The 14156-nt window shown below is 36.7% G+C and overlaps 1 protein-coding gene across 12 annotated transcripts in view; it reads right to left on the reverse strand.

Annotated features, from left to right (window-relative positions):
* Window positions 1-14156, reverse strand: part of sick (sickie) — a 266050-nt gene that overhangs the window by 28442 nt on the left and 223452 nt on the right. For all 12 annotated transcript variants that reach the window (XM_074086211.1, XM_074086135.1, XM_074086146.1 and 9 more), the window contains 4 exons: window positions 13069-13175; window positions 11272-11400; window positions 7860-7942; window positions 6998-7072 (listed from right to left, as the gene is read on the reverse strand). In XM_074086211.1, the coding sequence (XP_073942312.1) occupies window positions 6998-7072; window positions 7860-7942; window positions 11272-11400; window positions 13069-13175 (394 nt within the window). The remainder of the gene's footprint in view (window positions 1-6997; window positions 7073-7859; window positions 7943-11271; window positions 11401-13068; window positions 13176-14156) is intronic.

Below are 14156 nucleotides of genomic sequence, written 5' to 3' on the forward strand. Positions count from 1 at the left end.
GGGCGTGATCTGAAGTTGTCGCCGCGATGACAACTGCCGCGGCACGAGCGCTGCCACCGCAAACATCGTGGAAGTACAGTGTTTGTTAAATTACAATTACTTTAGCACAAAAACAAACTACGCAAGTTTTTTTCATAAAAAAATGTATAGGTAAATAATTATGAGTTACATTTACTAGTTATTAATGTAAAGACGCTACATGCTAATTAAAAATACGTTATATTCTTATGCCCTTTTTCGTGCATGCTGCTGTTGCACTCTCATTAACATAAAAACGAAAAGGCAGATTATGATAACGCTATAAAACACATCAAACGAGACTGGTATCAAAACGTTTGACCCCAAATAAAACCAGATCCGCCCATAAACAGTTTTCTTCTGTTTGATGTTTGTTTTTATCACCAGTTTGGTTCCGTGCAGCACTTGTTAGCTATTTGGCGAGTTTCACCAGCGTTCCCTTAATATTTAGATTTGAAAATGACATAAAGCGACACTAACTATTCTTAAAGATAGTTTTGTGAACGACACAACGGGTCTGTCCCCAGATTCCCTGGGGCAACAACACGAAGCAAGCGTTAGTATAATGTCCGGGTCTACACGAATGAACTGCCAATAATAGGCTCAAAGAAATTAAGAAAAAAAAGGGGACCCGGTTACCTGCTCCGAAATCTTAACACGCAAGTTATTGCAGTAACAAAATAACTTTACTGTTGTAGTGTTTGTGATAGTTTTGAAAACATGTACCTATATAATATTATATGAACATACATAATTGATTTCAGTAACCATCAATGTTTTGAGTATCCAGATTAAACAAAACAAAATAAACGTAGCATAATAAAAATCGATTTAATAAAGCGATGAAAATGACACCCGGATGTCTTCGAAACAAAACAACAAATCATAAGCAGACGTGTTTTGCTCATATGGAGCTTAGTAAAAACGACGAAAGCGTACGGCTGCGTAGAGTCCTAAGTACCAAAACTCGCGGCAAGGCATTGGAGCACTACACTAGAACTGGCACATCACTAATACAATCATAATTTACAGTAAATGGTTTTTATATGGAGTTGTCCCAGTGGTTAGTCGGGGCCGTCCGACGATAGTTCGGCGCGGATCGCCGCAGGGACGAAGCGAGAACGTCCGCGTTCAACAAAGGCCGAATACACACTGCCTGGCTTGCCTACCCTACCGCCTGGCCTGGCTTGACGCGCGCGGCTCAACTAATATTGTAGTATACAGCGTGGTGAGTGACTGCTTTGAGTCAAACGAGTCACGGTTCAGAAACAAACCCCATAGAACCCGAACCACAAATCAAAAGCACATCATGCTCTATTGCGTTTTGATGTGGACTAAATAGATAGAATAATGTAAGTATGTATGCGTAGCGGAGGGCGCCCAATATCCGGATAGTAGCTTATGCTTTGCCTCTGTGAAAGACTAAAAAATAGCTAGGGGAGATTTTCAAATCACATCACTCGACATCACGAAACTTAAATTCGTAAAAAAACGCGCTGCACCTTAATAAGCAAGTGGTTAAGATAAAATTATATCTGCCAAATTTCACATCTCTACCTTCAGTCTAGTTTTGGTTGGGAATTGTCTGTCAGTCAGTTAATCAGGCAGACATGGTACCTACTAAGTTACAAGTATAGAATATTTATAGGTTTTTTTTATTTATTAAATCCATGATTTTATGAACATTCCTTTAACAATATAATTATTAAATCAAAAGAAAGACAAAATGTTAACCCTTGATCATTTCTTCAGGCTTCCCTTATTTTCTTACCACCTCTACATTTAACGGACTCGAACCCAAAAACTCGAAATCAAACGGACTCTATATTTAATGTGCCAGTTAAATTTAGTCTGAAATCATTGTGATACAAGCAAACTCTAAAATATTTACATACAAGAATTTAAACATGTAGTCATGCACATGCTCTTTCACTTTATTGTTAAAATAACAATCAAATAATATCGGACGCTATGATGAAGACAAAGCGGTAGAAGAGGCGGGCATATTATCGTGCGAGACACTTGTTGCGCAAGCAACGGCCACTTCTGGGGATTTATGGGCCACGGGCTCGTGTTACACTTGATAACGTCCCGCGGTAAAAATGAATGCAACACAAACTTTATGCTGTAAGTAAACAAAAGCATAACCACGCAAATTAGAAACGGAACTATTTAATTAACGTTCGGTGAAATTATTCACAGTTTAAATATTTCCCTTTCACACTGAAACTTAATTCTAATGAAATGATACATATTCCACACATTAAATAAAGAAGCAAACTACGCTTAGAATGATGATTATTATAATTAGTAATGTGGTGGTAACTTTCATATAATTATGCAGTTTAAATCCTGTTAATCGATGATACTAAGGCAACCACAATAATCGATTAGGTATAAGAAGAATCAATCTATTGACAAATTAAAGTAAAATGAGATTCGTAATTGAGACTAATTAAGGACGATATTAAAATGACGTAACATGAATTGTGCAGTGTGCATAAGATCGTCTAAGCATAGTGAACTAAGCCTTCAACCGTTTCTTAATCTTATCTTAATTTAACGTTTGCCGAGAATGGACAAAGTTAAAATTAACGATGTCGACGAATCATCTCTACTAGTGAGAGCTTAATGTAGGACGATGCTGATGATCCGCCTGGGTATTTATTCAACATTGTCCAAATGACAAAACAGTGGCGAGCAAGCCAATTGTATGTTACACTTACACATACACGTGTACTATTTTATGAACTTTTTAGTTCATATTTGTATCTCCCGTTGATAATCAAAAGTATGTTGGTAATTACCTACTGTCGGCTGCAGATTAAAATTAAACCCTTAAATATATAAAACTTTATTCAATGTGTAAAGACGGCCTGTACAACAGAATATATTAGAAGTACTCGCAAAGTAAAGCCGCAATAAATATTCCATAATAACTGATGAAGTAATTATTTGTGTATACTCATATGCTCAGAATAGTAAGTTAAATTAATCTGTGATATTATGCACGTTGTTTACAATTTGCTCGCATATATTGTCGCTTACAAGGCAAGTAATGAAGCCAAAACTAAACGATGAGACATTACCAATGCGTTTTCTTTGTTAATGTTGGCATACCGCCAGGGCACGCTCCGAGTGTGGCGGTAAGAGATTTCAAAACAATACTTAAAAGAAACTTAAGTAAACTTTGTTGGTGGTAACAAGGTGGCAAACAAAAAACATCATGCGCGAACTGACCAAACTTAATATGTACATAAATAGTTACTTTTACTCAAATAAAACGAGTCTGCTATTTATAAAAAGTGAAAATGGAAAGTTATTACATATCTTTATATCATCTCCTACTACTCGTAGTGCAGACTTTTTAAAAGTATTTGCAAATTAATGTCATTATAAATACCTATACTACTTTTGTCACACTTCGCCTGCAACGCTTTGAAGGAAAATTAAGGTAAACGGAAATGTTTACTCAGAAATTTATTACATATCTATTATGGATATTTTAGAGTTAAAACGATTGTAGGCAATAATCCACCTAGTCTCTGACGTCTTTTAAGACCGCAAATGCGGGCTTAATCAACGTAGACAATTATATTTTTAACTGATCTTTTAATTAAATAAAATCACAGATATCTTCTTGAAGAGCTTCATACGAGTACATAATCCAAACGAGAAATATAATGCCCATCGGATTGTAAAATCACACACATGGAACAAATTGGATCCAAGTGTAGGTACGACATGTTCCATTGAAAATAACTAAATGGTACGATAAGGGGTTTATATTCATTCACATAACATAATACATATTCATAATTCTAAATGGTATAACGTTATTTCGCATAATTATTAATTCGTATAACATTAATTCGCTTAACTGAATTGAATACCCATACAGACTGGTGGTAATGTGCATAATTAAAATTTTCATAACAATAACTTGGCATAAATTGAATAATCATAAGATTACTTTGTTTAAATATTAAAAAGAGTAAATATAAAAGGTTTTTAAATATAGATCTGAACAGTGAGCTACGAGTACTATATGAATAGATCTATTAAATATCTGGCTGCTACAAAAATACCTAACATCGAAATATGAGACGTGAGCTTCGCTCCCGCGTTAGCCTTCTAAACTTTTTTATTATTATGCTAATTCCATGTTATGCTAAATCGGTTATGCGATTATAAGGGGCACCCTATGAAAAGAGGTAGTTAGGTACTGGATATTATTTCAACTTATTATACTTAAGTATATTATATCACACAATAATCAAGGAATTTCAAATTGTTATTTAATATGTTTCACTATTTTAACTAATCTTTACTTTAAAAAACTGTTGTTTATATGTGTCTTGCAAAAGCATATTTCAAAATTATAAATAAAGACAAAATCTACTTAACGGAAGCTTTATTGTGTGTACTGTAAATAAGAGGGGCAGCTATTAACAAGCGATGACATGATGATGATGATGAAGATGAACTGATACTACTATCCAAATGCTTTGTTCAAAATACGCTTAGCATCGATATCCAATCCACGTCATATTGGATCTATTTGTAGTTATTATGCTAAATACATATTCACAGGTACAAATATATTATGTAGGCAATACAATGACTAATTGTTAATTCTGTCCTCTAGTTTCGTAGGTTGCGCAAAAACTAAGGCAAGTACATAGGTAGACTACGCACACATAGGTACAGGAACCAACTTATACGTTAGGAATTATATCAATCAACACAAATCAACTAACCTTAATAGTCTAACAATAAGTAAAGATGGGACATGAACGATCGATGCATCAAATTAAATCGCCATTGAAACCAATTGGTACCTCGTTTGACACGACGCATTTGATCCTAATGTACCAATCGTGGAGAAAAGCAAAAACTTGTATCGACAGCTACACTCCAAGCTATTTAACTGAAGCAATTAATACCAGCAGTAATGACTCTCGGTTCCTTTAACCATCTCGGACATAACGGAAATAGTAGATCCGCCATGTCGATAAAATGAAATTGCCGTTTTCATATAAGGCACATAGAGGTTGAGCAAACGCCACTTTCGTATTACGAAATCGAAATAGCAACCAACTAATAATCGTTAGTATTAAATCAAAGACTGATAGCATCGAATCAACAGTGCTTTGTGGAAGAGTACAAAAGTCTAAAACCACACAATGGCGACGCAAGAACAGAACGATGAATGCGCGTGCTCTCGCGTTGAATTATTTATGGCGGCGTTGCTTTACTGCCCAGTAAATTAGGAGAACAAAAAGAACTATTCGGCGTACTCTCATTGAAAACTCTACTTTTTCTTAGTCAGGACGAATTTAATGGGTACACGGAGAACCATTAATGTGGCGGGTTACCGTTATAACTCCAAATTTTAACGAAGGACCATTCATTAGTTCAAATGTCTGTTTTTCTGGTCAGATTCAGCAATTCAATCATGACAACGGGGACCGTCTTCATAAAAACTGATTTACTACTTATCGAAAATCAGGCCAGTCAGGACCAAAGATCATGTACCCTACCCACTCCACAGACAGGGTATATGTATGTATTCGGTCAGTGCCGAGGACCATAAACTAGTTATCTACCAAAATATTTTTTTTGTATTTAAAAATTTTGCATGGTTGGCTGTTTATAAAAGATAATAATATATTCGTTATAAAAAGAGCCGGTTATTTGAAAATATTCGAGGGCATTGTCAGTGATGAAGGTGGCCCTATATTCAAGCTGGCGTTCGTACCGCAACTGACCCGTATCTGTAAGAAATGCGTAGCGCCATTTCTAATATTAGTAAATTACGGTTCACGATATTACTACCATCTGTTGTGTTCTGTCACAAATGTTTATTTTGTTTATTGATTTATAAATTTACACACGTGGTGATTTTGATATGTGCTGATGATCAGAGATCTTGCTTAAGATAGAGTTTATAAATATATTTTGAATAGGTAATCTTGTGCGTTTCTAATTCGTTATTTCATTGTCATCCATCAGTGTAAATATTAAACAGCTCAATGAATATCGACCTTACAGAAGACCGAACCCTCAAAAGGTATGACAGGCAGATCGGCGACCCGTGTCACGATCTTACTAAAATGAGAAAAGCAATTCCAGTTTCACGTTTCTGGGTGCAGGATGGATGTCGTTTGTCCCTGGTATTGCGTGAGAAAACACTCCAGCCCAGGCATGAGACCGTGACAGTAGCAGTGGTCGTTGGTACACATACCTGTTACTTGATATGGCAGTGAACTGGCAGCGCGCCACCGTGCTCTAAGAGTCCTAGGTATTGCTAGCCGACCTTCAGTACTAAAACTATAACCATTAAACCCAAATAGCCTGATGAAATAAATAATCGAAACTTATCAATACCAATGATATTGACACTCAACAACGGTCCTTCGTGCCGGATCTAATAGTGTTGTGAAAGTTAAGAAATAATTAGATTCCAGTAGGCCTCACTGTCAACCACAAAAAATACCACAACGCCTACGAAGTTGTTAAGTATCGAATTTCATTGTTTAGAAACAAATGTATATTAGTCAACTGAGCATCTGTTGGCAACTCAATCGTGAAACTTTACAAGGTGGTTATACCTAGTGCCATCACGAAGACGCGTGATTTTGTCAAAATTAGCCATTAATGATATTGTAATAAGAACCACGGCAAGCGTCATCGTGAATGACTCTACCTATAGTCAAGTAACGATTACATTCGGTCTTCTACTCTACGGCATTATCAAGTTTCTTAGCTATGCGTTCTAGTTAATCAGGCGTCGCGAGTTCTTTATGACTCCATACAAATTTTAATGTTCTCATATTACACTTTTAAAAAGCTTACCTATGTACCATACCCAAGATGCTTTTGTACTTACAAATTATCTGGTAATTCGTTTTCAATGGGCAGGTAATTACTAGGCCCGTCCTAAAATAAAGGAAGCAATAACAACAGAAATACTTACATTTGTTGTGAGTTGTGTGGTCAGCGTATGTACTTTTTCTTTGGCATCGGCGAGCTCTCTCCTTAGTTTGCGTACCTGTAGAAAAAGTCGCATTTTACTATAGTTAATTTTATAAGCCAATATTTACGGCAGGTGTTTGATATTAATGATTACCAGTCGATATATTACTCAACGATTCTTAAATATACATACTTTACAAATTATCTCTTGTTAGGTTTTTAATTGAACTTTACACATGGCGACTAGTCTGAACCAGGGCATGGGCCGGTCGTACCATACGGGCATGACTTTTTCACCCATTTACCGGTACGTTTAGATCTCAGATCTGTGACAGTGACTGACGCGTAACAGATTCCGCCGCATGCACCTTATAATGTTAGTCCTTTACCTTATTCCGTCTACTGAATTATGTAAACCTTTCGCGCCTCATTTGGTGCTATTTGCCGGTTTATTTGCAACGATATTAAAATAAATTGTGTCAAACAAATCCTGTGATACACTGCCGTAGATAGAGATGTCAAATATTATAAACCTATAAAATATTTAGTTTTTTTTACGTATACTTAAAGGAACACACGTACAGGTAGGCAGGTAAATGGGATAGCAATGGACGACTATGTATAAATTGTAGAGGAAATTTTATTAAGTTTTACTCAATTCTTAAGCCGAAATTTCAAAAACAAATAGAAAACGGATGTGGACATTTCACGCAGTTACTATATAGGTACAACAAATATAAGAATCATACTCGTATTAAAAGGAAAAGAAAAATAAAGATATTTAAAGGTAGGTGTGTAATTTTTTCTACCTCTTGCTGATTTAATTGTACGAAGAGGATAGCCTAAATATTCTATTAACTTACCTCGTGGGCTTGTCTTTCTTCAGAGCCCGCACCAGCAGCGAGGGATGAAGCCGTCGATACCAGCGAAGCAGTTGACCCATGAACTAATGGCAGAAAACATTCAAAGATTTTAACCGATGTATAAGGTAGCTATGTCTAATGTAAATATGTACTTGAAACTATTATAATGGTCAGGTCTTTTGCTGAGTGAGCCTCCTGAGACGCTATTGTGTACGGCACAGTGTTTGTAACGAGCATGTGTATACAATGGAGGAAACTTATTCAGGAAAACGAACAAGTGAAACCTTTGCACAATCAAGTTCATTATGATTTCTTTGGCAATGTATGGAATGTCAACCTGAAAAGGTTTCACCCTTGAACGCGATTCGATGTCTTTCATTGTGCATCTTTTTATATAATAGGGGGTAATCGAGCAAGCGGGTCGCCAGATGGGGAGTAATCACCACCGCCCATAGACATCCGCAACACTGTACTTTTTCCTAACCATAGATTTTTTCAACATAACTTTTCTACAGGAGCACCTACAGAGCAGGTTAAATAAGGTTAGAACTGTGACCCCACCCAACAGACACGAGCGGCCACCAAAAAAGCAAGTCCGGTTTGGTGAAGTTAGAACCGCGATTCGAACAAAAAGGAGTCGCTACCGAACAAGTAAAATAAGTAGATTAGATTGTCACGATTATTAACAACAGCATTACGAGTATGATAGAAATTTTAGAATTGAAAATATAAATTTAAAAAAAAACCGGAGACAAAATTTTTATGAACTTCTTTACTAGTAGTATTAGATGGTGAACAAAAAAAAATATGAAGAGAAAAATTGGAAAAAGTGATATGATTATGACATGACTTTAAATCCTTAATAGAGAATTATTCGGAGGAACAATTTTATGCGAGCCTATTGGATTCTGGACCCCTATCAGTCGATAGAAAAATAACTATATTTATGACTTCTCCGTAGTCCCTATTTGTATGGAAACACGAACAGCGCCCCTAGCGGAACGTTTGCGATGTCCGTGTTTCCATACAAATTGAGATGTTAACGCGAACGCGATCGAGACGTATTTTGTAACCGAAAACTTAGACTAAGGGTACTGGAGTAAACAAATAAAGAGTTCAAATAACATTTCAAGTTTTAGTGATCCCTAAATAAGAAAACCCGTATGTGTATTGAATTGTGCAAAATCAGACGGGATACAGCACGGCATAAAAACATGTTTGCACTGTTAGTTTCAAGTAATTGTTAGAATTATTTTCAGTAGGTAAACCGGTTAGCACGTGTGAATGACCCCACTCAAATGTGGAAGATAATTTTATTACGGACAAGATGGAATTACAACAGCGGTTTCGTAATTTTGCATTTAGATTTTTTTATGAATAAGCCTGATAATAAAATTTTCATTACGGTATGCCAGCAGTGCGTGAAGTTTAGCACCGAACAAAATGGAGTTCCGTTGGTACGTCTTCTTGTAGTGTCACCAATTTACACCTGCGTTTTACATGCGATTGTACCGAGCGGTTAGAGCGTTATCACATTATCCGATCCGATATCGGTATCGGACGACGATACGATATCGGGGCAAGTAAAATATATGAAATATGTACCTACCTGTCTTTCACATTGTTGAGCCCGATATCGGATATCGGAGCCGACACTAATACGTTCACGGCACCATCGGACGCCCGTGGGCTGTCCGATGATACAGTTTGTATGTGTGCTATACGTGTATCTAAATTGTCTCTGTGTGAACAGAGCCCGATAAGTGGCGGCCATTTTGAGCAGGCCGTATCAGAACGATTTCGTCGCAAATTATGTGAAAGCAGCACATGGTGTCGGCTATCGGATGTCGTCTATCGTCGTCCGATACCGATATCGGATCGGATAATGTGAAAACGCTTAACTCCAAGAACTGCATTTCTACTTATAGTCAACGGCCGTTATGAAGTCAATCCTGACACATTGCAAAACTATGAAGTTTCTGAATACGTATAAACAATAAGAATCATAGACAAAAATGCAATGCTTACTTGTTGCGTGCGACAGAGTAGTAAGTAGGCAGCATCTTTTTTCAATGGTTGACATTAACAATAATCAGGAACTTCATAGTTGTGCAATGTGTCAGGATTGACATCTTAGCGGCCGGGCACTATAGGCAGTAGCCATTGGCAATCCTATATTTCCCCTGGGGCCTAGCCTTTTCGGGGCCCGATGAATAGTCCATTGTATTACTGTTATGTACCTACAGTCGATGAAACTGAATTGCGTACCAGGGTGGAAGGTACGCGATTCATTTTTTTTACTATCTTCGCTTCTTTAGTTGGCTATCATTAGTGCTATCCTTATCTGACAGAGCAGCTCGGAACAGGGATCTTGTGCTAAGGTTAATGTTGAGATCATTTTAAGCCACGAAGCGCCGAAGGCCGCTTCCTTGGTCGCTTTCCTTGCATGACGAGTTGGAGTAAGTATGTCGTATTTATCATTACGCATTATGTGACCAAAATACTGCAGCTTGCGTTTCTGGACAGTTTTCAAGATCTCTACCTTTTTGTTAACCATGTGCAAAACTCTTTCATTTGATACACTCTATCCGTCCACGATATTTTCAGAATTCAAAGGCCTCCAAACGGTTGCTTCATATTTTTTACTGTGTACTGTCTAGTCTATACTTATGATAACAGATAGTTTTATCAGCATGACATTTTGCGCTGGGTTTAATAGGCTATTAGGCTAGTGTCTGTGTAGTAAACTTTGCCGCGCTTCATGTTTGTAATTTTTTGTTTGATTGACAAAAGGAAAAATAAGTCGGCCATTCTCATTTTATCCTGCACCTGTCTAATTATCGTACCACTTATTTTGTCAGGCAAAAGCGACACGGCACTGAAACTGAGTGCACAGCAAGAAAAAGGATGGCTGCCATTTACATTTATCTGTGCACTCAGGTCTAATTACCGTGTCACTAGTGCAGGAAAAAGCGGTACGGTAATTAGACAGGTGCACAATAAAATGAGAATGGCCAACGTGATCAATATTTTCTGATAATCTAACTGACTTAGATAATTTAAGACATGACTAAATAGATGTTTTTTTTTACCCATGAATCTACCCAATTATGTAAACTATTCTAAATCCTTACGTGTTGTCAAGTTTTTTTTTACTTTTTTGTTACATGCTTTGCCTCGTGTTTCAAGATTGCTGCAAGATTGTGTGGGCATTGCTTTTAGGAAATACCAAATTTACGCAATCATTTTAGACTTTTCATAAAATAATAATATACCTTCATAGGTAAAAAGTACAAATACATAGTTTTAAGAACAATAAAAATCTGTCTCTGTCTAGCAAAAACAAATGTCGGAGTGACATAACGACAAACACAATTTAATGAAAGCTATTGTAGCAAGCGTTTAAATATACCTTCGTCATTTTTCTTCGAATAGTGGTGCGAATGTCTCGGTGTGTGTATGACGTTCCCAGGCTGATGCGTGGGGCTGAGCGCAGACCGTGGCGACGGGGAAGGTGGCTCCGACACGCCGTAGCTGAGACCTAAACGAGTTTTGTAAATTACTATGGGGATTGCTTATTTTCAAAAGGTACAGTACAGTGGCGGACTAACAGTGGGGTGGAAGGAGCGTCTCGGGCCTCCCACTTCCGGAGGGCCTCTACAATCACAAGTTCTCTTGGTAAAAGTCTTGAACAAGGCTAAAAATCTAAAAATATACTTAGGGAGGGGAAGGCTCAGTTAGGCCCGGACCCAAAAGGGCTATAAAGAAGTACCTAACTAAAATGCGGATGTGACTGCCATGAGGTTGCATTATCCGATTGGCTACTACTTTTAAAGTACATATACTTGTACTACGTTGTGTCGCGTAACAGGTGAGGTACAACAGTCATTAATATCTGCCACAGCGGAGCGTGCAAAAATATCTGACACGTCCTACCGGCCCTAGAAATAGAGTCCTATCAGATATTTATGCACGCTTGTTGTGTCAGATATTGATGCTGGTGACGACTGTACAAATGAGGCTTACACGGTATTGCAAAGTAAGCACTTAAAGAAGTAATTCTTTATTTTCCAGAATACGCCACATATATCGATATCAAACTTTGCCAATGTTGTTACATACCTAAATAAATGACAAACATAACCCTTAATGGATTTTAGTAAAAAACAATATGACAAATTAGGATTGAATTGTTTACAAATACACTTGTCTAACAAAACAAATATGTATTACTCAGACATGTTCGACATCAGGGAATGACTTGTTATTCGATCAACCTAGTTCGATCAATTGCCATGATCGTTCCTAATTTATCATGGCTTTTTGTTGTGAGCATAAATAAATACGATTTGCCACGTTACTGAATGTAAAGCTTTGATTTAACTTTACGTCCTTTATAAACATACATGTATGTTTTACCCACTTCTTTGTAATGTAATAATGAAAACAAAACCGGCCTCCGGGTGTTCCGTACAAATTTGTAGGTTATATTTGAATATCCAGTGTCAGCCAAGTTCCTCTCTTGAACAAAATGTACTAAACCTACAGCCTACAGAGACAAAAAAAAAAGATTTTTCAGACTTTTCTTATTGGATGTGTTATCAGAGCTACCTTCATATTATTTTTAAAGTTTCTAAGACAAATAGAAGTACCCTATAGATTTTTCACGACACTACTCGAAAATGTGGCCGTAGATAACCTAAATCCAGTACACAAAACTGCCTATATATGTATATTTAACAGCGGACTCATTTATGGCTCGCAAAACACGACATTAATGTAACACATTACGGTAACAGGTCTATATATGTATTTCATAGTACGATACGACTTTTTAGAATATATTTCGGAAAAAAAATCCCGGCGTGATGATACGACAATAATTGGACCAATCAAAAGTAATCGTCTACTGTATGTGAAATTAAATTGACCAGTAAGAATACGTCCATTTATGACTTTTATAAGGTGATTTTTTTTCTTGAACACCTAATTTACTTTATTTTTTTTAATGCTTTAATTCTTTAAGTATGAAAAAACGCCACAGCATGAACTTTTTAAACCTGCCACACACTGCACTGCACTGGCAAAATCCTCGTCATGTTCGACTTGCTGCCACAGCGCAGATTTTAGGACTGTTTTTTCAACATTCCGGGTTCAATTTTCGCCAACTGACGCACGGAGCCCTAAAATACTGCAACTAATATAGTACCTTGTCCTCCCGCTCCATATTGCACGGGTAAGCAGTAATAGGGTTCATAGTCACTCTCGGAAGACCTCTGGAGCATCGACGGATACAACTTCTCAGACTTTGTCGACCTGGAAAAAAAGTAGTTTCAACAACATGCCCGGACCTGAGCTTTTACAACGCGGCGTATTACATTTGAGGAGTACATTTTCAAAAGTATAATTATAATATTTTATTATAGCTTATTGGACTAGTTTCCCAAAAAAATCTTATTAGTTCGTCAATTTGATTATCAGAAAATATTGGACAAGTTTTTTATTTCGACAATTAAACAATGAGAAGTTAAAGCCAGTTTAAGTTTCGACTTTGTCATTTCTTGTTTGATTGACAAAAGAAAAAAATATTTTGTTTTTACCCAGGAAACTATCCAATTAATTTAAAATTTACGCAAAGTACAATTAAGCACTTTTGAAAAACCTCCTCGTATACATCAGGCGTGGCACGTGTTACGATACATTTAGCTGCTGACAAAAGCTTGTTTATTGATCGCATAAGTGTTATCGTCTTATCGTTGCAGAACAGCTGGTACATAGATCACTGGTTAAGTAAGTATGAAAGTGTGATACAAAAATAAAAACTGTGATTTTAATCGATATATTATGATATTAGTCGAATCAATGGAGTTAAGAAAAAACAGAACCTTTTAAACGTCCAGTAATTACTAGGAAATATAATTTTAAATAGGTGCAGAAAGTTATAATCATATAACTATGCATGTTCTGAAGGAAGACTCGGTTTACTGTCTCAAACCATTATTGTCAGTTGAAATTACCGCTCGCAATCAGAAAACCAGACCGGACCTTGACGTATGTACCTACGTATATTTAAAACTCAGAGATGGAGGAACTCCGCAGAGTAGCTTCATAAGCTAATGTCTACTATAAAAGTAATTGGTCATATTATATAATTATATATGTACCTAATGTACATGAAATTAAAAGAGGAAACTTTTGCTTGGATTGCAAATGAAGGTTACTCGTAGTATCCCACGGTTTTTTTTTTTAATTTTGCTGCTCCATTGACACAACTAATTTTTTTTATAAATGGTAATA

This window comes from Choristoneura fumiferana, chromosome Z (assembly GCF_025370935.1).
Source record: "Choristoneura fumiferana chromosome Z, NRCan_CFum_1, whole genome shotgun sequence".
Lineage (NCBI taxonomy): Eukaryota > Metazoa > Arthropoda > Insecta > Lepidoptera > Tortricidae > Choristoneura > Choristoneura fumiferana.